Source organism: Gymnoscopelus braueri (genome assembly GCF_963280865.1).
Source record: "Gymnoscopelus braueri genome assembly, chromosome: 10".
Classification (NCBI taxonomy): domain Eukaryota; kingdom Metazoa; phylum Chordata; class Actinopteri; order Myctophiformes; family Myctophidae; genus Gymnoscopelus; species Gymnoscopelus braueri.
In genome coordinates, this window is record NC_137611.1 from 23,129,273 (window position 1) to 23,152,543 (window position 23,271).

Genomic DNA, 23,271 nt, shown 5'->3' on the forward strand with positions numbered 1-23,271 from the left:
AGATGTGTGGTGATACTGTACTGTATGTGCATGCATACAGTATAAATGTCAAAATGTGTGCATCCGCGTGTCCATGTATAATACATGTACATCCTTTGCATACCATGTAACTCAGTAAGCTGAATCACACTGAGGTACGCTGATGTGTTCTTCTTGGAACTCTCTTGAAATTATCTTTAGGTAAAATCACAAAGTCGCCATGCCATCAGTTGTTCATTATTTCAGCTACAAGTCTACTCCTGACAGCTGCTGATGAAAATCTGTGCCCTTCACATAAACTTCACCGCTACTGCAGTCCTGCTTAATTCTCTGCTCATTTTAACTTCAATGCGACTGTATGAGTTGATAGTTTTCTGGACACAGAAGAATATTCAGACTCAATAAATCACCACACATCAGATCATACTGATAGTAAGGAACCTACGTGTATTGGTGTGTGTGCGTTCATGTGTGCGTGCATGCATTTCATGAATACACTCCTCCTATATTAATCTAATCAACGCTGCAGCCTTGCACAACTGCATATTTAACTTTCTCTGTCTGTGAACCTGTTGGAAAACTATAACTAAGAATCCATTCTGTATCACCAGGCTTTCTTCATTCAGCAAATTATGGGTGTCATTTCATATCAGTAAACACACATTTTGAAGGGAAAATCACCCAGCAGACAACAATGAGATTGGACAGTGGCAGCGGCAGGGTGTGATTGAGGTGAATTATTGGCTGAATATTTTTAGCCAATAATCCTTTTACAATAGTCACCAGGAAATGACTGTCAGCCTTTTTTCCATGAGAGCGGGATAGGCCTGTTTAGTATTTAACTCAGGTTTATCGGGACAATGGAGAATTCAAATGTTTGAATGGACATGCGCTGGCATGTGGGAATGGCTGGTTTGTAAAAATAGGTATGACTTGACTTTGTAGCAGAGCAGTCCTGCCTATCGACCACAAGACTAATAGCTCCCTTAGACAATAGGGGGATTCACCCAGGATTCAAACCTCTGTCTCCCACATGGGAAACAAAGGGGAATCCCTCCCTCTATCCATCATCAACCTGGTCGCCAAAGTAAAACGTTGGCATTGTACTACAAAACACAGATTTGTTGAATAACTTTGTTTTTGTACCCCCAACAATTGCATATGAATATACAATATAACATTTATTTTCTCATTACTCAACATTTAACCACAATATTTTTTTCTTTTTCACATCCTTGTTATTATTGAGTCTGCATTGAGAGCATTTCTTAATTTATAAGTTTAATTATATATAAGTTTAATTATATATTTAATATTTCTCAACACAGAAATTCTGTGTAATATAATTTTCAAGGAGGTAGTGTAGTGTTCCCCTTCCGTCTTCCTCGCCATTTGGATGAAGTTGGCACGGGAGAACAAGAGTTTACTTAACCATCTCAAAGCAGATGCCAGTATTTATTATTTTTGATGCTGTTGGCTCTCTGCTCGCGATAGCAAGCAGTGCAGCAAGTTACCACTTCTGCGTCTTGTGTAAACGGCATACAGAGGTATTATTAGAAACTGAAATCATGTTTTGATGACAGCACTGAAATTATAATTGGAGTAGGTTACATTAAGACCGCAGTGTGTCTGATTTCAGCCACACCCAAAAAAATAACTCAGATATGGTGAAAAAACTTTTCACGTCATCTAACTCCACGATTCAGTTAAACATATTTCCCAGATTTGTTTTCCTTTACAGGCTTTAAGCTAAATGTGTAAATGTGTGTCAGAGAGAGAAGGTTGGAATGGATTTCTTTTGACTTCGCTGGGATTTCAAATGCTGTCATCTCTGAAGAATGGGAGGTTGACTCATACAAACTCTTGAGACTAAAAGATTGCATCTGTAGTGTGAGGACAATAAGAGCTGCCACGTGCAGAACTGTGTTCCAAAATGGAGGAAAATGCCACTGTCAGGTTGTAATTCTGTGAACAATGGCGGGTTGGACTCAGAGAACAATATGTTGTCATTTCTGATCAGTATTGGCACACTCACACTTTATAATAGACCTAGCATAGCAGATGCACACAGCTATTGATAATTTGACAAGGACATGGAAGGCTTCTTTCTTTCTTTCTTTCTTAATTTATTATTTATTGTCGCTTAAAATATATTGAATTTAGTATTTTAATTAATTGCTAAATTGATAGTGTTATAATGGTTATAATACAGTTGTGTTTGAGTGGTAACTGGTGTTGTTTATCATTATAAACATGAGACAATGATCATTTCTTTTTAAACTACATTTAGAATAGTAATGTCCTGATTTCAGTTTGTATGATTTATCGTTATTTAGAGATGATTATTTTGTTCAATAGTGACAATAAATTGAACAAATTGGAACAAAAAATCTATAATAATAATAGTCATCAAACCTATTTAGCTGCAGATTAAACTAATCATGTGTTAGTTTGATATAGGTGTGCTAGCCTAAGTAGCAAGCACTGAAAATGTACTATTCTCAAGGTCACTGTATCATCATCTAGTATGGATCCATAGCTGGTTACCCTGCTAAAGGAATGGACATGCTATGAAAAATCTATGCTTGCCATATTTATAATAATATATATGAACTATACCTTGTCTTCAACAAGGTCACATTGTGTATTGGCTCAGATATTTAACTAAATACAGATCCCCATGTGTGGTCTTAGCTTAGTGCACATCAACCACACTGATAAGTTTTCATTGAGAAATGCTACACGCCTGCTTGCCCACTTACCCTAAGCACATTAATGCACACGTTACTGTAAGTGCCTAAATTTAAGCATACAAGTGCAAATCAAGTGTGGATAATGGGATGGGGAACTGTTAGTTAGTCATGGTGATAGCCACTTAGCCAGGTGCAGCAGAGTAGTTTCACTAGAAGCCTCATTTCTCCCTTGGCCAAAGTGTGTTTGACTCGGGTTTGAATTCAGGCGGTTAGACAGGTAGAAAGATGGACAGTCAACTAGTCAGCAGTCACAGTTAGACAGTCAACCAACATGAACCACCTCATATTAATTAGTGTGGTTGCCCGAATAGGGCAACCAGACTATAGTATTCTTCCGACTTTATTATTTCACTAGATAAACTTTATTCTGACGCGCAATTTCTCCCACAGTTTATTTTTCCCACACTTGTGCCATATGTCAAATTGACCGGCTTCACCGGGAATAGACTGCTTGTACTTTGCTAAGAGATTGGTTACATAGTTTAATTGATATTGATTTATTAGTGCATTAAATGTCCCCATAGACTTTAATGGGAAAATGAAAAAAATCCAATTCAAGTATTTTTTTCTCTGAAACCGTAAGGGCTAGAGTTAAGACTTTGAGGGGAGGTTCATAGTTTAATGCCAAATTATTAAAAAAATAATTACACCAGTCGGCCACATGGTGGCGCTATAACAGCCAACTTTACCTTTTGGCCTATGACTTTTGAACCGTAGGTTTTAGAATAAAAACATTTTTTTCCCCTGGATTCCTTGAGTCATGACGCAACTCCCCATATAGGCCACGCCCATTTGTGTCTGGATAGATTTTCCGCCATTTTGAATTTTCTTCAAAACACACTTTTAGCTCCTCCTCCCACGTATTTTATTAAAAAATGGTACACGTGATCTCTGGACCATAGCGATAAACATATCCAAACGGCATTTTGATAGTCCTTACCGTTGGTCCGTAATTGGCTTCCAAAGTTAGTGGGAGGGGCCCGTTTTACTAAGAATGCCAAATATCACGAACGAAACGTCCAATCACATGCGAGGGGGTTTACTCAACGAATCCCCAAAAGCGTTTCCACTTTGATCCATAGGAGGCGCCACAAATGCGCAAAACGTAACCATTTGATGCAAAAACATGATTTTTGGGGGGATCAGTTTTCTCAAAAGGAAAAGCAAGTGATCTCAGGAGTGACATGACGATGTCATTGGCCCGCTACATTTGTGGGAGGGGCCTATTTCCTCAAATCAAAACGGCACGTGTCACGAATGCGGGATCCGATCGGCACCGAATTGGAATCGCATGTCGCGTGGCCTCCAACGGTATTCCTCCAGGCGTATTCCTCGAGTCCCGGCGGCCGCGACCCGCGTCGGCGCAACCACACTTTGCAATTTCCCAGAATTGCGACGCGTCTAGTTATATCAGTTCTACAGCCTATAATAGTGTATTTAACCCATTGCTCGGTCTGTAAAGCTGCTGGGTGAAAATCCATTTGGTATTACCAGGCTTTTTTCCCCCTGCAAATATTATGGGTGTCATGTCATATCAGTAAACACACATTTTGGAGGGAAAATTACCCAGCAGACAACAATGACATTGGACAGTTGCAGCGGCAGGGGGAGATTGAGGTGAATATTGATTGGCTGCACATGTTCAGCCAATAATCCTTTCTCAATCGCCAGCAGGAAATGACTGTCAGACTTTTTCCATATGTGAGCAGGATTGGCCTGTTTTGTATTTACCTCAGGCTTATCAGGACAATAGAATAATAGTCTGTGTAGCAGAGCAGTCCTGCCTGAAAACCAGCTAAGCCTAATATCTCCCTTGGCCAATGGGGGGACTCCTCTTTGGATGTTTGGTTTCACACATGGAAGCCCCAAGTTTGAATCCAGGTGGTTACATCTACATTTCCATTAAATGAAACAACAAATGCTACAAATTCTAAACCACAGCCCCTAGAGTAGACTCGAGCCAACCCACTGGAATAAATTACATCTAGACAAGGTCCCGTGCAGATATCAATGAACCAGCTGAGTAGTGTCCACAAAGTTTACTGTTATCGTTGTTATGGAGTTATTAAATTGCAAATAAGTCACAGCTGAGGTCTCTCTCTCTCTCTCTCTCTCTCTCTCTCTCTCTCTCTCTCTCTCTCTCTCTCTCTCTCTCTCTCTCTCTCTCTCTCTCTCTCTCTCTCTCTCTCTCTCTCTCTCTCTCTCTGCTAACCATGCATGCTGCTTCATTTGGACTTGCCTTGTCATTCCTTGTCTTCAGGTATTTATTCTTCTTTAAAATCTGACATATACAGTTTGTTATGGCTACTCAAAGCAATGTGTGTCAGAAAGATCAATGCTTCATTTAGGATACTAACTATAGGATAGAACAAAAATGACTCAGACATAAATTCACAGACAAATTGTTGAGCACAGCCTATTTGATGAATGTGTTATGGATTGGTCGCTGACTTCAGATCGGATATGTTGTGCAGCGAGGTGGTTACCGTAATAACTCTAATAGATTTGGTGTAATAATATTTCAAATCAGCATAATCCTTGAAATAGTGGATTCGGACGGCATCAATCACACCAGCTTACTGTGATTATGAGACTGAGGAGCGTTTCTTGGAATTGCTTCCAATTACTAGTCACACGGGTGGATTCTTGTTTCACTCACTTACAGCAGTATTGGAAAGGATGTGTATATTGAAAATGGTAGAGGACAATGCTACAACATCACTAATAACATGACGCGCATGTATAAAGGAGTGCTTCGCGCTTAAGAGAATTAAACCTGGTCCTGTGCACGGTGCACCAGCCAGCCATACATTCAATCTAGTTGAAGTGAATACACAGCGCACACAGCCTGACTCTCTTCTGTCTCACTCTGTTTTGTTTTACTAAGCTATTCTTCCATGAACTGATTTCCTTAAACCTTGTAGCATACTCACCTCGATTGTTTTAGCACTTGCCTCTGCCTTCAGGGTGTTCTCTATGATGTTGTTGAGCCAGGTTTCCAATGGCTTGGACGTGTCCTCAGAATGGACCGAACAGAATTGTAAAAGTGCACCCTTCCTAACTCTACCTGGAAAGAGGAAACAAAAGAGGCCAAAATTTACCTGTTGAAGAATTGTGAGCTGAAAACAGCAAACCTAACTTGGGGGAAATTCAGCCTTATGTTCCACGAGGAATGAAGAGGATTATGCATGCTTTTCTGCATTAATATAAGCCACAATATTGTTATACAAAGTGTAAACAAGCAACAGAATATTCCTGTGTGCGAATGTTGTATTTACAAGCCTTTGTCTTGCTTTGTACATATTCAAAAGGCAAAGTATTCCATCAGTTTGATTATGTAGCCATAATATTGGCTTGTATTAATTTATAAACCATACAGTGTACACTGTATTTATGAACCTTTTAAAAATTCGGGCATTGTACTCGATTGTTTGGATTGGTGAGCCTTAGTAATGGCTTGTATGAATTCATAAACCATATTACTACAGTATGTACACTATGTTTATGAGCTTTGTACAGATTCATAAGGTGTTGTTTTCCATTGTTTGGATTAATAACCCATATTACCGCCTTGCATGGATTTATAAACCATAGCGTTACCCAAGTTCAATTTATTTTATTGCCATTTATGGTTGTTGAATGTCCATACCCAAGCAATTGAGAGTGCATGCAATAAATACAAAAACAAATTGCATCGCATGGTTTCACAAGCTGTTGCATTGCCTTGCATTAAGCCTTAGTTTACTATGGTTGTTTTGCTATTGTGTGCTTTCACTTTTGTGTACAGTGAAGATATGACTTATCCACTGGTTCTGTGTTCAGCATCAGAAAATGCACAGCCATGCAGTACTGTCATCACACCATGTATACATACATGTTTGCTTTGATGCTCGCTTGGATCTCAATGTCACATATCCTTATTATCAATTTCATTATTCAATTATCAATTATGTAAAACTTGATGTCAAATGCATTATATCGCATATTAAATATTCCTTTGATAGCTTTATTATAATATATAATATTGCTTTCCATTAATATCAGGGGTTGTTTTGATTATATGCAGAGAGACGGGAAGACAGCCAACATACAGTAGAGTTGCAGACAGACAGACAGACAGACAGACAGACAGACAGACAGACAGACAGACAGACAGACAGACAGACAGACAGACAGACAGACAGACAGACTACTGCACATGGTGCTGAGCCACACAGTTGAATCCTTAGTGTTAATTTACCTCTTAGATTGTACAAACTATCATGGTTAAATTAACACTCAGGATGTGTGCAGACAGCGAGATAGCTAATAAAAGTCTCCCTGGAAGTAACTACAACTTTGTGTTTCATCTGTGTTTCATCACCCTGTCATGTTCTTAGAAGAAAAGAAAAACCATACTGTTGACAAAGACGTGCTAGGGGATACAGGGGTGACGCATGGCTCCTCTATAGATGACAGGCAGATGAGGGAGAAGAAAAGGGCACAGACAAAGCACCCAGTGAAATGTTGAGGGAGTGAAAAGAGTGTGTTGGTGTGTGATGTGTGATGCATGTGTTAACCATGCTGCGTCCAACAGAGACAAGACGAGTAAAAACAACAGTGTACACAATTACTGAAACAGAGAGAGGGATTTGTGAATACGTAAAATAGTGTGAAACGATACATCTGTGCATGTGTGCACATGCATGCGTGTGTTGCAGAGCTCCTTGCATCTAGTGTTTTAGTGCTGCTCATGTGCTGTGTTGAAGTTTTTGTCACATCGTCTGCCACTCCCATGGTTTATTTGACAATAAATAGGAAATATAAAAATGTGGAAAATGTAAAAAAGAATCCTATTCACAATCCCCAAAAGCAATGACCAGACACTAGCTTCCAATAACAAATGTTCTTTATGCTCCTCTATGCTCCTCTATGCTCCCCTATGCTCCCCTATGCTCCCCGAGTCCCCTATGCTCTCCTATGCTCTCCTAGTCTTCTATGTTGTACTGAGGCCTGTGTGTGTGTGTGTGTGTGTGTGTGTGTGTGTGTGTGTGTGTGTGTGTGTGTGTGTGTGTGTGTGTGTGTGTGTGTGTGTGTGTGTGTGTGTGTGTGTGTGTGTGTGTGTGTGTGTGTGTGTGTGTGTGCGCGCGCATTTGTTTTCAGGAGGCACAGCATCCAGGCAAAAGGGTTTTCGGGGCTGTATCCGCTCGCTGCAGCTGAACGGCGTGACCCTGGATCTGGAGGAGAGAGCCAGGATCACCCCTGGGGTTCGGCTTGGCTGCCCGGGACACTGTAGCACCTACGGGTCACTCTGTCTGAACCAGGGCCGCTGTGTGGAGAAGTCCAGTGGTTTCTCCTGTGACTGCAGCCTGTCAGCCTACACTGGAGCCTTCTGCCACACGGGTACTACATGCGTGCGCGCGTACACACACACACACACACACACAGGGCCGGCCGCTGCCATAAGCAACATAAGCGGTCGCTTAGGGCCACAACCACTACTTTCATATTGTAATTATGTCATGTATCTCCTATCCAACAACTAGCGTTATTATTTTAGTATGCAATAAAAAATTACATAATGATTTTATAATGGGGGTGTTGGGGGGGGGGCACCCCAAAAAATCTTGCTTAGGGCCACGAAAATCCTAGGGCCGGCCCTGCACACACACACACACACACACACACACACGCACGCACACACACGCACACACACACACACACACACACACACACACACACACACACACACACACACACACACACACACACACACACACACACACACACACACACACACACACACACACACACACACACAGAGACTTGGATGATCTTCTATCAATCAATAGACGGTATACGTCAGTGTATACTTTGTGAAGAAAATGTGTTCAAATAAGTCATCACATGGCTCTGGCTGATTTGCGATTTCCTTAACATCAAGCCTTGGTTCTTGTATTAATGACACTCTTAAGTATTGGAGCCGATCTCATAACTGTACACGCCGGATTCAATGAAGTCCCTTTTACTCATAAGCTGCTGTTGTGATGGCTTTGTCTTGTCTGGTTGGCTAATTAGGCATTGGACAGTTAATTGAGACTACATATCTTTCAGCTCCAGGAAGGAAGTTGATTATCTAACTGATGCAGTGTGAAGATTATGTAAATACATTTTATTCATTTTCACAGGTGTGGTATGAATGGGTTATGGCTATGTTCATAACTATTCAACTATTAAAAAGCTATTAATAATTAATGAATCTTTCAAGACCTGTCAGCACCACTGCCCTAAACATGTACAGTAATGTTGTTGTTAGTAGGAATAAACACAGAAGCACCCGGGAGGAAGTGGACTAAGAAAGGGAGGAGCCAAACCAGGTTCCTGTTTCTACACAAAAAAGGAGGTGGTGCCCCCATTTGGTAAAAACAAAGAGATCTTTTTTCCTTTTGTTTTACCGAATGGGTTCCCAGATTGATCATTAATAAACCCACTATACTGCATGTCCAAAGGAGTTGAGCATTTATAGTTAAACATTTTCAGAAATAGAAAAAAACAGCAGATCTACAAGCTGTGATGTGACATGTTGAGAGCTTTCTCAGAAAATACATCGATGGGAAAATGATGTAAAATATGGGCCGCTATGAAGGTAAAGTATTAAGGGGGAAAACAGCCAATCTTCACGTTATCAGCCCATAGATTGGCACGCCACCGAGGCAGGTGCTGGAATGGGATTTCGTGATGTATTTCAATGTGATGAATCACCCAAAGGAATGACTGATAACGGCCTGCACATGCGTTAACATTACGGATAACACCCACATAGAACTAGTTGGGTCTATCGAGCCCAATTGGCCCAAATGTATAATGATTTGTGCTGATTGGAGCCCAATCTATGGGCTGATAATCTAGGTATCGGGTGGGAAAAGGGCTGAATAGAAAGGAGGTGAAAGAGGGAGAGTTGATTTAGACTAATGATAAAGTAGTTACTCAATAAAGTAATCTGGACATGAGCTGAATTTATTGAGCCAACCTGTTAATGACTTTGGAGCAACCTTACGTCTTGGTCACAGACGTGTATAGTAGAATGGATCGCTGCCAGCTGTCTTGGTCCAAAAGGTGTAGTTCAATTTGGATTGGTTGCACACACTTAACTGAGTCAGCTACCGTGCTTTGCAGGGTAAATACATTTTATGGCCTAAGTTACTTACTTTGTCTTTGTCCAGTAGGCTACATATTTCAAGAACGTGCAAAATGTCAAGAGAGATAGACATTTTGGGAGAGCTGTTTTATTTTTACAACGTAAATTGCAAATATAAATTATGTTATATAAACAGATGTTTTACTGGATAAGAATTCAGCGGCCACCATGTAGCAGCAAGAGACATTCAAACTTGATGGAAATGTAATTTTAAATGCAGGATATAGAGGAACTGTAAATGAGATTGATGAGAAATCAATTGTGTAATGAAAAGGTTGCTTAGTTTCCAGATGCCAGAGATGAGAACTTATATACACATTACTTAATAAATAGACAATTATAGTAATTAGGCAGTGCAAACACTTCCTCAATAAAAGTATGTTAAATTGTAGTGTTCACAAAGGATAAACACTCAATCATCAACTCAAGTGATACAATTAACAAAACTGTATAAAAAGCATCTGTGACGCAGCTGATTTAAATGGCTCAGAATGAGATAATGAACTCCACTTTTAATGGATTTACTCTGCTGCCTCCCTCTCTCCAGAGGTGTCTGGCCGCATCAACATTTTACATAACCCATTCCTCATACTCACAAACAACTGCAAATGAAAAACTATTCAATTTTACAAAGTCTAATTTGCTTCTTTTAAGACCAAAAAAAAGAGAGAGCAAAGTTAGACTTGTGCTTTGCTTTGCTTTGTGATCAATAAATCAAAACCCCCAAATACCAAGGCACTCTGCTTTGCTAGAATTAAAAAAACTTTAATAAAGGGGCTTAGTGCCTATATACGCACTTCAACTCAGAGTCTTCTTCAGGGCATATAACAAGTGACAGCTCAAAGAAATGACACGGTTGGTGTCTGACACCAACCTTGTTATTTTGACTTGCTGAGTGCAAAGCACAAAGTGTAATTTCTCTCAAATTCTTTTTTGGTCTTACAATTTGATTCTTTATGTCCTTGGAAATAAAGGAAAAAGAAAGAAAAGAAAGGATCCCAAGACCACCTATTTTTGTCTCCGCCAGGCCGAAAGGCATGGCGAGAGTATGTTATGCACCCTGTCTGTCCGTCCGTCCGTCCATCCGTCGCCTACTCGGTCTGTGGACAGCTAATCTCCGGCACCGCTGGCTTGATCGCAGCGAAACTGTGCACACACACTCCCTGGATGCCAGAGCAGAACCTCTGCCCCAAATCTTTCACATGGGCCTGTTATAGCGCCACCAGGAGGCCGCTTTTTGCAAAACGATTTTTTTTACAGTACTCCTACAGATTTTGTCCAAACATCACGCAAATCGGTACACAGTATCTCTATAGTCATTAAACCAAAAGTCTTTCAGATGTTTCATATTCCATCCTGATTGGCTAGAAAATGTCTTCCAAAGTTTACAGGAGTGCTCTGTTTTGAACAAAATGCCTCAAATCATGAACGCAGCATGCACTTTCCGTGAAAATTTGCACGCATATTCCCACTATACAGAGGAAGAAATGCCACTTGAAAATGTTCAAATCAGCCTCATGGTGGCACTGTAACCCTATGATAGAAAACAGGGGTATGTTCCTTTAAGCGGGCGGAGCGCACCGACGAAAGGTATTATGGGATGGTTCTATTGTTTTGGACTTCTGTCCTAGTGGAGAGGGAAGCGGTCGCATTAAAATGCGAGGAAGTGATATTTTGTATTGAATACGGATGATACCATTTAGAACCCTGGCTGTTCACGTGGATTTATATTATATATTGTTATTAAATCACCAGTTCTCCAGCACGGACTCCTTCTTTCGTTTAGCATAGAAGAAAGGATAAGGATTACTCTGAAAAGCAAGAGGAAGGTGGTTATAGCACTATAACAGGCCGATTCGTGATTTTACCTATAACTTCACGATCTGTGTAAAACGTTGTATGCGCACTCCCTAGAGGTCAAGGAAAAATGAAAAACCTTTGCCCTGCATTCTTCATATTTGCCTTTTATAGCGCCACCAGGAGTCAAACTTATGTAAAAAAATATATATATATATATTACTCCTTCCGATTTTATCCAAATTTCACACAAATCGGTACACATGATCTCTATAGTCATGTGATCAAGACGGATCTGTTTGCTTTTTCATATTCCATCCTGATTGGCTAAGATTTACATCTAAAGTTTGCAGTAGTGGCTTGTTTTGAACAAAATGCCGCAAATCATGAACACAGCGTCCGATTGCGGTCAAACTTTGCACGCACATTCACATTATGTTGAGGAACAAATGCCACACTTTTAACATTGGCCTGTTATAGCACCACCAGGAGGCCACAATAACCTACCTGACCTGGCGGAGACCTGTGCTCCGAGGAGAACTTTCTCTGGTTGATACTTATGTAGTAGCACTCCTCAGACAATCTATTGATGTTTTCTCTCTCTAATTTACTTCTATTGGTGTAAACAGCTGACCGGATGCTGACAAGGGTGCGTGCCTCTGTGCTGAAAAAAAAGCACATGATGGGTAACATGATAACACCTTTGTTCTTGTTCTCCTCTCTCTAGAGGAATCAGCCAGCTTCAAGGATACGACGTCGGTCAGTTACACCTTCAGGGAGCCCTATGTGTTGAGCAGGAACAGCAGCACCCTGCCCTCCTCCATCTACTCTGACACCACCTTGAGAGGAGAAAACATCTCCCTGAGCTTCAGGACGAGCCAGGCTCCTGTCCTGCTCCTCTATGTCAGCTCATTCTACAGAGAATATCTGGCCCTGCTCATCAACAAACATGGTGAGGGCTCAAGTGAAGATGTTAGTTTGGTGGTGTTCAAGCTTGTTCAAGATTCTCTTTGAAACTTCTTTTCTCTTCTTACCTCACCCAGTTCTTTGTTTGTCTTGTCTTGTCTTGTCTTGTCTCCTCCTTCTGCTCTCCTCTCCTCCAATCCTCTCTTTTATTTTGTTGTTTTTCGTTGTTGAGGGGAAGTATCTTGTTGAGAGAACTTCTTATACTCTTATCATCCTCCTCGTATGACCTTCCCCAGTTTGTTGCTTGTCTTCTCCCATCCTCTTCTTCTCCACTTTTTATCTCTTTGATAGATCTTATCAGTTCCCCCTCCCCTCCACTCCCCTCCCCTCCCCTCTCCTCTCCTCTCCTCTCCTCTCCTCTCCTCTCCTCTCCTCTCCTCTCCTCTCCTCTCCCCTCCTCTCCTCTACTCTCTTCTGTTGTGCAGTTCTACCAGATCGTTTAGGATTAATTAGGATTAGGATGTCAGGTTATTATCGTCATCCTCTGCTGCAGCTGCAGCCTATTTATTATCTATTGTCTGAGAATAAAGTCATTTCCTGAAAGAAAACTGCTTCTGTTGTGTGAAGGCCTTGTATCTCCAAGATTGTATTTGGGTTTTCCCTTTACACAGTGTGTTTCAGCTAGAGCAGGTAATGAACATGACCCAAGGGGACAAGAAGATTATAAAAATTGCACACCTGAAGATCAGAAATTAAATAACTGATCATTAAGTAGTAGAAAATTATGTTTTTCTATCTTTAACCCATTAAGACCTGAGGCCGATTCGACAAATGCCTTTTAAATCAGTAGTTCTCAAACTTTTTTGTGTCAAGGACCCCCAATGGCCGCGGACCCCCATCTGAATCTGTTTTGTGCCAGGGACCCCCAGAAGAGAAGATTTTTTTTTAAATAGCAGATGTACTGTACTAGCTCGCAGCGTGGCACGAAGTGCTGACGAGCTTGTATGTCTGCTATTTTTGAGAACCACTGTTCTAAACCAATGTTCTAAATCCTGAGAGTTTTCTGAAACTCTCTACTTTTAAATGTATAATGAACTTCTCAGCCACGAAAACAGAAGAAAAGTAACACAACTTTTAAACGACAAAGGTTAAATCGTACCTTATAATCATTAAACTCAGAAGTGTCGCAAAGACCTCAAGAGTAGTGCTGACAGGAGAAGACTTTAGCTGGCAATCCGTGGGCGACAAGTCAGTATAATAATGAAGAAAACACAGAATGTATGTGTTTTATAAACACTCTGTCTCTTTACTCAAGAGCAGGAAGAAGGGTCATTTCGATTCTGAAATGGCAATTACAGCCATTAAACTCAGTAGTATCACCAAGTGCTGACAGCACTTGTAAATGCTTTGCTGAGTACATGCTAGGCTAAGGGTAGCTTATAAACCTGTCTTCCTCAGTGTCCAATAACTTTCTTTTGAGTTCAGCTTCAAGAGCAATAAGAAGGGTAATTGACTCTGAAAGGACAAATGCAGGGCAATAAACCAAATTGAGGGAGCATTCCACTTCTATTAGCAGTAAAGAGACCAAGCTTATAACCTGGCCTTAATGATTCACAGAACCTTGATGGACAGCATGGTATTAGAGTTGCCATGGTGATCAAGTAGTCAAAGAGAGAGCTTGAATGCCCCAAGATGGCTTCTCTATTTTATGCATTATGTGCGAGGCATAATTATGCTCTTGGATAAAATGATGATCCCTATATATTTTGTATGTGTGTGGCTTTGTCAGAAAGGTAGAAGTTCAGCAAGTCATAATAATGACATGTTAATGTGTGGGCTTAAGTATTACACTTGCGATTGAAGTGGTAATGCCGTGTAAAATAATTACAGTAGGTGTTTTTGGAAGGAAAAAACTCCCACCCTCCACAATGTCTGTCAAAATCACAAGGAATGTATTAACCTGCATTTAATGACACGTTATTATAAAATGAAGAAAATGTATTAGATTATGATATTGATTATGGATTCAATGTTATCCATTTAAAGGTAAATGCTTTGTGAAACACTAGCTGAAGGGTTAGACAATATTATTTTGTTATTGTATTTGAATACAATTTCAAATTGCAATGATTGTGTGACTGTTGTGTAGAGGACAAAGGTATTTTGTGTAAAATTATTTAAACTTTGTATTGCAAAGTTTGCAGTGTATTTTCCCTGATCAAATGGCGCAAAAAAATTTAAAATGATTAAGTTGAAATGTTTTACTTAATGGTGATTAAATATGATAATATTTGTATACAATGGCACTGAAACATAACAAGCCATCTAAGGCCAATTCTGATTGGTTAAGACGTATCATGTGGGAGGGTACATTAATTATTTTTATTACACGGCTTGGTTGAATGTTTGAATCTGATTGGTCAGTCTCTGAATTCAGCGGTGTGTTATTTTTTAATAATGACACCTGCTCATATCAACCTGCGTTGCTTGATTTTGTGAAGTATCCAACATGGCAGCCATGTAAACAAACACACAATGTCAGTTATTTATACAATGTCAGCTAAACATTGCTTACAAGAATGTTTTTTAAAACATTTGAAGCGAGAAATAGACAATGCAGTAACCGATTATTGTTTCTATTTTATAACACTTCCCGTTATTTTTTCGAGGTGACGCATTGCACTGGACGCACCTGGCATAAATTAATGGACTACTTTCATTACCGTATCGTTTTGTTACTTTTGGGTCAATTTATTCATTTATTTATTAAGTAGCCGTGTAATAAGTGGTATAATTAATGGAGGGCGGGTCATTATTGAGAAATAAACCCCTTCTGGGGGATTAGAATCATCCTTATTTGTGACACCTGACTGACAAAAAAGGCATTACTAAAGCTACATTAAATGAATGAATGAGTGAATGAATGAATGATCCAAATTAATAACTACATTACACATTATTACTTTTTGTTTGTAACTCGCCCTCATTTGTATACCATGTAATGTAAGTTTAGTTATACTGTCTTTTTGACATGTTGTGCTGTGTGTGTGTGTGTGTGTGTGTGTGTGTGTGTGTGTGTGTGTGTGTGTGTGTGTGTGTGTGTGTGTGTGCGTGCGTGCGTGCGTGCGTGCGTGCGTGCGTGCGTGCGTGCGTGCGTGCGTGCGTGCGTGCGTGCGTGCGTGCGTGCGTGCGTGCGTGCGTGCGTGCGTGCGTGCGTGCGTACGTGTGTGAAGATAAGCTGGAGGTGATATACAAGCTGGACTCCAGTAGAGATGCTGAGGTGCTGAGAAGCAGAGCTAGGAACCTGGCCAACGGACAGCTGCACACACTCACCATCAGGAGGCTGGCAGACACTGTCTCCATCCAGGTAACACACAGATACACACACACACATACACTTGTATGTACACACAATAATGTACACTGTAGTTACTTCAACCTCACGTAATTATGAGGGACCACTGCTCTAAAACAGGACCATGGTACCAAAGACGGAAATACTGGTACGCATGCACACACGTGTGTGTGGGTGTGTGTGTGTGTGTGTGTGTGTGTGTGTGTGTGTGTGTGTGTGTGTGTGTGTGTGTGTGTGTGTGTGTGTGTGTGTGTGTGTGTGTGTGTGTGTGTGTGTTCAATATCTCAGCAATTTCAAAGCCAGAGCCAGCTCTGTCTTTTCTACAGACTGTCTTTGTCTATGTAGATGTTAGCAATCTACTGCGGTTTCTGTGCTGGACTCAGTAGAGACACTCAGAGTTACATTACCCAGGATGAAATATGAGGTGTCCTGACGCTATCTGGATATGACCTTCTAAATCATAATATGTTAGATAAAATATGAGGCACGTTAATACTACCTGGATGCTGCCATATCTCCATTTTATGAACACTAACCCACAGATGAAATATGTGGTGAACTTCATCTAGCTCATTTCCTGCACCTTGCATGACTTCTTAATTCTCAACGAACTTCAGATGAAATACTCGCCTGGGTCCTGTTCCCTGATGGCCTAAAATGGCCAGCAAACGGCCTGGAATGAAACGTGTGAGATATTGCCTCTTCGTGCTTGTTTCTAGTCACTTGATGTAGCCTACTGTTTAATTAGCAGCATTCCCAAATGAAACCCCATTATGTCTTTCTCCACCCCCATGTGTCAGTATTATGATTACAACCCCTTACCCAAACAGGGTTGAAGCTTCCTAACTATAACCCAGCTCTTAAAGTGTTAACTAATTAATCAAAGTTACGACAGACAACGACGAGTTATAATCACATATTAGTTTATTTAAATAGTCAGCCATACATAAGCCAATAACACAAGCTGAAGCAGACCGCTGCAGGTCTGCCTAGGATTTTACAGGATTCAGGGTGTCTTTATACATGAGATGAATGTCGTCACAGTGTAATCCAAGTACATTCATTAACGTTATTCGTAGAACAATTTACCCATCTGAGAGCTTTGACCTTTCCAAGTCCATGTCACATTGACTGGTCAAACCGGGAACCCCTGTCTTACATTTGCCAGTTCTTGTCTATAAGTAACCTGTTGACTTTAGGCTGGGATATCCTAAGGTGCTGTCTCACCATTCATGCATCTTAACTCGTGTGTTCAGGTTCTTATTACTGTGGTGGTCCGTGTATTTTGCAATGAGTCTTTCACAACTCCAGGTATGATATTACATTAGCTTGCTCAGAAGTGGGTGAAAGTTCAGACTGACCAATGTCTCCTCTTCATACTGTTTTGCTGTGTCACTGTACCTCTACTAGTTAGCCTAGTAGTGCAGGGCCTTCCTTACTATTATGGCATATTGAGGGCCAATTATCAGATAATCAATATATATAATACATAATTTATTAACAAAAGTAGTGGAAATTACCTAGTACAGGACTTAAAGTCATACTGTAGTTTCTTTGGTGACACCTCTGGTACCTCCGTTGTCTGTTACAACCGCGATTCCCAGAATTCAGTTCAAAACAAAACCACAGAGGTACCGCTCCAAAACGAATGCTTGCAGGGTCCTGTAGCACCAAGGTTACTTGGAAAGCAACAACAACGTTTTCAGAAACTGCATGTATTAACTTTAAAATACCCAATACTTTTGGACTTTTACTAACAATTATTTCAGTTATTATTACAAATTATTTCTACCTTGTGGTATTGCTACTTTTACTTATTCTTAAACCCTAGATACTTTTTTGACTGGGGTCACCCAGGAGTCTATACTGAATATTATTTTTTATCTATTTTTTATTTTATTGGAGGATAAACCCCTTGAGATGCTTCATCTCGTCTTCCAGGGGGTCCTCAGGCACAACATACAAACAAGGACAAAAAACAATCACATAATATTCAACAACAACAACAAAACATACACACGAGGGCTCTTCTGCATCTGTTACACATGTCATCTAAAAACTGAAAATAAATAAATGAGAAAATAAAACAAGATATAATATAAATACAATCAATTATTTAAAACAAAAAATCAAAAACAAGAACAGTTAGATTTGAGTGAATCAAGCAAAGACATTTTGAAAACAGGAAATTAAATAATTGATCTAATTGCAATAGGTAAATTGTTCCAGTCAGAAGGTGCTTTAAACTTAAATGAACGTCTCCCAATTTCTTTCTGTATACCAGGTACATCAAAAAAAGGTTGTTGAGATAAAAGATATTTGGTCTAGAGAGAAAAAAAGGACGGGACTAAGTTTAGACTCCTGCGGGACCCTGGTCAAAGAAGTATATATTCTTTATTAGGATTCATTCGCTTCTTGCTGTTTTCGCCGAATGTTCGCCCGTTATGAAATGCCCATAATAGGTACAGGGTTCATGTGGTTAAGTAAAAAAAAAAATCTTTGCACTTCTTCCACCACTGGAAACTCCTCACGGTCTCACCTCACCATTCTCACTGACCCCCCCCCCCCCCCCCTGTTTTTCCTGTAACTTGTAAATTGGATTTCTACGTGGGTGTTCATCCAAGACAGCACAGTGTGAGATGATGAGGTGAAACCATCAGCATTTACACCATGTTATCTCCTGACTCCTGGTGGATAGCAGTCAATAACATAATTATAGTTCACTATAGGAATCAGTCTACAGTCTTTTAATCACCAAGTCAAGTTTTAATCCCCAAGTTTGTATTCTTGCTGACATGCATCGACACTCAGATAGAAACAGTGTTAATGCAGGATCTGTTATGGACTGTAAGCTATACACTGTATACCATCCCATATTATAATTGGCTGATGAGAGGGCGGGTGGGCCGGTGGGCGGACTCTTTCTGACTCTTTATGGGCATGAAAGGACACATGTTGACAGACAGAAACAGACATAACCATATATGGGCACAAAAGGGACACAGGCAGACGGGTACAACGGATACTCTGACAAAGCTCCCGACACAATGACTCAGACATATTTGTCGGATCGGCAGTGCGACGTAGGTGTGAGGGCCGCGTAGCTGCCCGAACATCTAGTTTTATAAAAAAAATGCCAATCCTGTGAATTCATTTTTGAATTACACGACTAGAAGTCTGACTCTTGAAAAACAAACAAACAAATAAGATGAAATAAAAACATGTTGTTCCTCTTCGTTCTGCAGCTCCGCACTAGTCTCAGATAGGACCATGTCATATCCACTCCCATTAAGCTGATAAATGACTTTACTCAGTGCCAAATCTTGTGGGGCTACCAACGCTTTGTGTCCCCTGTGTTTCTATTCTTATCTCTGAGAGGCTGTTCAGTTTCCAGAGTGTACCTTCAAGGCTTTCTCCTCTTCTCCCCTAAACTCACTGTTTACTCACTAGAGGACATATACTGTAGGAACACATACAAATACTGAGTGTTAATTTAACTCTAAGTGTACACATGTAACCAAATGGACCATTAAGCCCATCTGGTGTATTACAGTATGTACTATCAGAGTTACAAATGGATACATGAACACTGAGGATTTTACTGTTTACCAAAACAAGTGTCTTCTCACACACGCATAGGAGGTCATAGATTCTCGGAAGACAAAGACTGTTGGTTTTAGGAACTATACTATATTTCACTTTGACATAAATTCTTTATTTTTTCAGTAGACATAAGCTGTGACTTCATCAGCTGTCAGTCTCCCAACATTATTTGCCCCTTGGAGGATGGACTCAGGCTCAGCACCAGTATTCAGGAAGGGACTTTTCTCATCTTTCATTTTAGAACGTTAAACTTTACACTTTGTAGGACAGACACACCTCACAGGAGTCCAGAGGCTTCAGACATCAGCCTGCTGCAGGAGTCACCCTGTAACCACCAGTATTCAGTATTTATAGTACTTTTTTTTATGGCATTTCTGCTTTATTTTGAATGCAGGCAGTGATCAGAGAGACAGGAAAGGTGGATGAGAGAGGGGGGATGACATGCAGCAAAGAGCCTTGGGTCAGATTCGAACCAGGGCTTGCTGCGGGAATATAGCTTTATTGATGTGGTATGGACTCTAACCAGATACGCCACCAGGGTGCCCATGTATTCAGCCTTTTAACCAAAGCCCTCGACATCAATAGGAATAACAAGTCAATGGAAAGTAGGATCCCGGAACACTTTATCCACAAGTTTCCTTTGTGGCGTTGTGGGCATCACCTCCTTTCGATTTGATCCCTGATAACTGATCAAATCGACAGGAAGTGATGCCCACAACGCCCTAGGAAACTTCTGTATAAAGAAATTAATGGTAACCATGGATATATGGAGAGACCATGCCAACAATGTATGGACTAAAAAGGTCTAAATCTAACTGTAGGTGTACTGAACAACACAGTAGTGTTCAAAACCGAAAAGCCTTTTTAAGCATCAGTGCTGAATCCCATTTAGCGTAGATGAAAGCATTAGCGGAGGTTTTAAAGCTCTCTCCTCTCTCTTTAACTAACTGCTCTCATGCAGCTGTCTCCCTGCAGAGTAACCCTCATTAAAAAGACACTCCATTAGAGAACTCCATCCCGGCCAAATGAAAATCTTGTCATTAGTGTAGAGACTGAGTTGTGTTATGCAGGTATTGTTTAATGTAGGTACAGTACTGTATGTCCTCTTACAACTGAATAAAAATACACATCCAAAATATTTTATACTGAACAACAAACTATCGATAGATTGTTAGGAATGTAAATACAGTAGGATTGTGCAATATGAGAACAAAGAAAACATGCTATAACCACTCAATAAACATGAATACAGACATCGTTCAAATAGTATTATCTGAGCAGGCGTGAAATAGCATAACATCTGTAGAACCGTATCCTATTGAATCAGCTGCTGTTTGTCAACCAACTACAGTTGCAATTCTAGCGCAATCCAGTCCCTCCATGTTATGGGACTATACTGTAACTGTAAACTTTGCCCCTTGAGGGCAGGTATGGTCTAGATGTCTACAGACCAGGCATCTACACCAGTGGTTCTCAACCTTTCCAGGCTGTGAACCCAAAAATAATCATATTTGAACTGGGAACACTTGGAATTTAGGAGTTGAGGCATTACATTTAGTTTGACTCAGTTCCACAGATAAATATTGTGAAAGTAGCAGATATGTAAGCCTCACAACGCCTCGCAACGCAATCAGTGTTAGTTACAGTAGACATTACACTACTAGACATAAACATTCAATTCTTTAACATGCCATTAAATGTTTGGTCTTTGGAACCCACTGTACTTGCTTATGAGCTACTGTCTTGAAGACACAATATTTCCCTGAGCACAAAAACAAATCTTAGTGGATGAATATCCAAAATATTAACCACTTTTGTAAAATGATTGCATTTGATACCATAGATCAAATCAGGGGAAAAAATAGAAAAAAGTCTACACTATCTAAAATAAGAAAATTATGACTTAAGAAAAAGAGTGCAAAAATAGGCATACAATCCAAGATGGCGCATAGTTCATCTCTTCCCTTGACAATTGGCAGCTGCTTTGTAACACTGTGGTCAGTGCTGGCACATGCCTTGGGGTTTGTATTTTATCAATGGGTTATGGTAGAAGTGCCTGCTTTGGGCAATTTCCAAGTCTCGTGGACAAGATAAGCCACCTTATATTCAATTATATTTATAAGGATTGTAAAACTTCTTTACTGCCTGGTTCATTATTTCAGGTCGACCAGAACACCAGAGAAGACTTCAATCTGACATTTGATGGAGAATTCAATGCTATCAAGTCCCTGGATCTTGGCAGAGTGCATGGTGAGTGGGTAGAGTGCATGGTGAGTGGGCAGAGTGCACTCAGCCAGATTCCTTTGAACAACTGCAGTGAGATGTTTGGCCTTATCTCTCAATCAGTCATTCTAGAGATTTCTACTAGTTTATATTCGTTATGGTGGCTGGAGCCCAGGAGGTGCTTCTGTCTTTACAGATGGCGTATGGAAGGCCAAAGAAATGCATGTAGGCTACTGCTTTTAACAGCAAGATGAGCTCTATCCAAATGATCTGCAAAAGAGTACTTTAGCAGTGCAAGTAGTCATTATGTTTCACTGTGTACATTTTAAACCTACGTATATCACGGCATGACATGTCAGGGTGAATGTTGGCTTTGCGCATGCACTAACAGCAGTAGTTTGGAACTGTGCACCAATACTTTACATATGTTTCTTAAAACATTGAGTAATGTTTTCATTCCTGATGACGACCTTGCTGAGAAAGTGAACTGGACCACTTCAAACAGCTCAGATGTTTATGAGCCCAGAAAAGACTTCCAGGGTTTTATGCTAATGAAACTAAAAGGAATAGATGTTGCAGTCAGCACCCTTTAGTACATTAACACTGCTGCTGATATTGAGCACCTGCTATATATACAGGTACTGTATGTATTGATCTGACCTCTGAGCTCCATCGATCTCTTCTGCACGTTTTTGATCTCTTCTGTACATTTTTACAGTTAGGAGTGCAATAATTCAGTGCAGTATTCAATGTCATAATGTGCGTTGTAATGCATTCTGAAAATGTGCCTGCAACATTCAATATCATGCTCATATTGGGATTGGCCTAGGGCTGAGTGATATGACTTCAAATCATTATCGGATAAACAGCCGTGAATTCTGCCACACCCTCTGCAACTGCATGTGTTTGGCAGATGATGTCTGTCAACGTTTGACATGAGTTCCTGAGTTGGTCCATGCTCCTTCCACAGCAAAGTCAGTGCACACTGGCACTTACTATAAGCTTGCTGGCTTACTGCCAGTTAAGTGTTTCTTGCTAACGTCATGTCCTTCCAATGTGAGATAGGCTACATATACTGTAATATATGTAATATGGTGTAGTGCAGACAGTGTCATGTTAGTATGCTTTCTGTGCCCCCTCTGTCTGTCCGTCCTCCGTCCGTCCGTCCGTCCGTCCGTCCGTCCGTCCGTCCGTCCGTCCGTCCGTCCGTCTGTCTGCATGTCTATCTCCATCACTTAGTAAGTAAACTCTCTCTCACTCTCTCGCTGGGTGACTGTTATCATCTTTGCCAGGATTATTGCGTCGCTTCGCAACGTGCCAATCAGTGTGTCCAGGTGGTCAGCATTGGCCGGATTGTTGCATGGTTAAAATAGGCTCTCTCTCTTCCCCTCTCTGTACCGCTCTCTTCCTACCTCCCTATCTCCTCTCTCTCTCACAATCTATTTCCCACCATCTCTCTCTCTAAAATGCTAAATGGT

The 23,271-nt window shown here is 40.5% G+C and overlaps 1 protein-coding gene across 2 annotated transcripts in view; it reads left to right on the forward strand.

Annotated features, from left to right (window-relative positions):
• The window catches only part of LOC308094156 (contactin-associated protein-like 4), a gene marked incomplete at its 5' end in the record, with an annotated part of 169,505 nt that overhangs the window by 139,924 nt on the left and 6,310 nt on the right, over positions 1 to 23,271 (forward strand). The window contains 4 exons of one of the 2 annotated variants that reach the window (XM_080440642.1): positions 7,875 to 8,114; positions 12,434 to 12,658; positions 15,846 to 15,979; positions 21,733 to 21,820. In XM_080440642.1, the coding sequence (XP_080296768.1) occupies positions 7,875 to 8,114; positions 12,434 to 12,658; positions 15,846 to 15,979; positions 21,733 to 21,820 (687 nt within the window). Of the gene's footprint in view, positions 1 to 7,874; positions 8,115 to 12,433; positions 12,659 to 15,845; positions 15,980 to 19,835; positions 19,898 to 21,732; positions 21,821 to 23,271 lie in introns of both variants that reach the window. The other variant, XM_080440643.1, reaches the window with a different exon arrangement.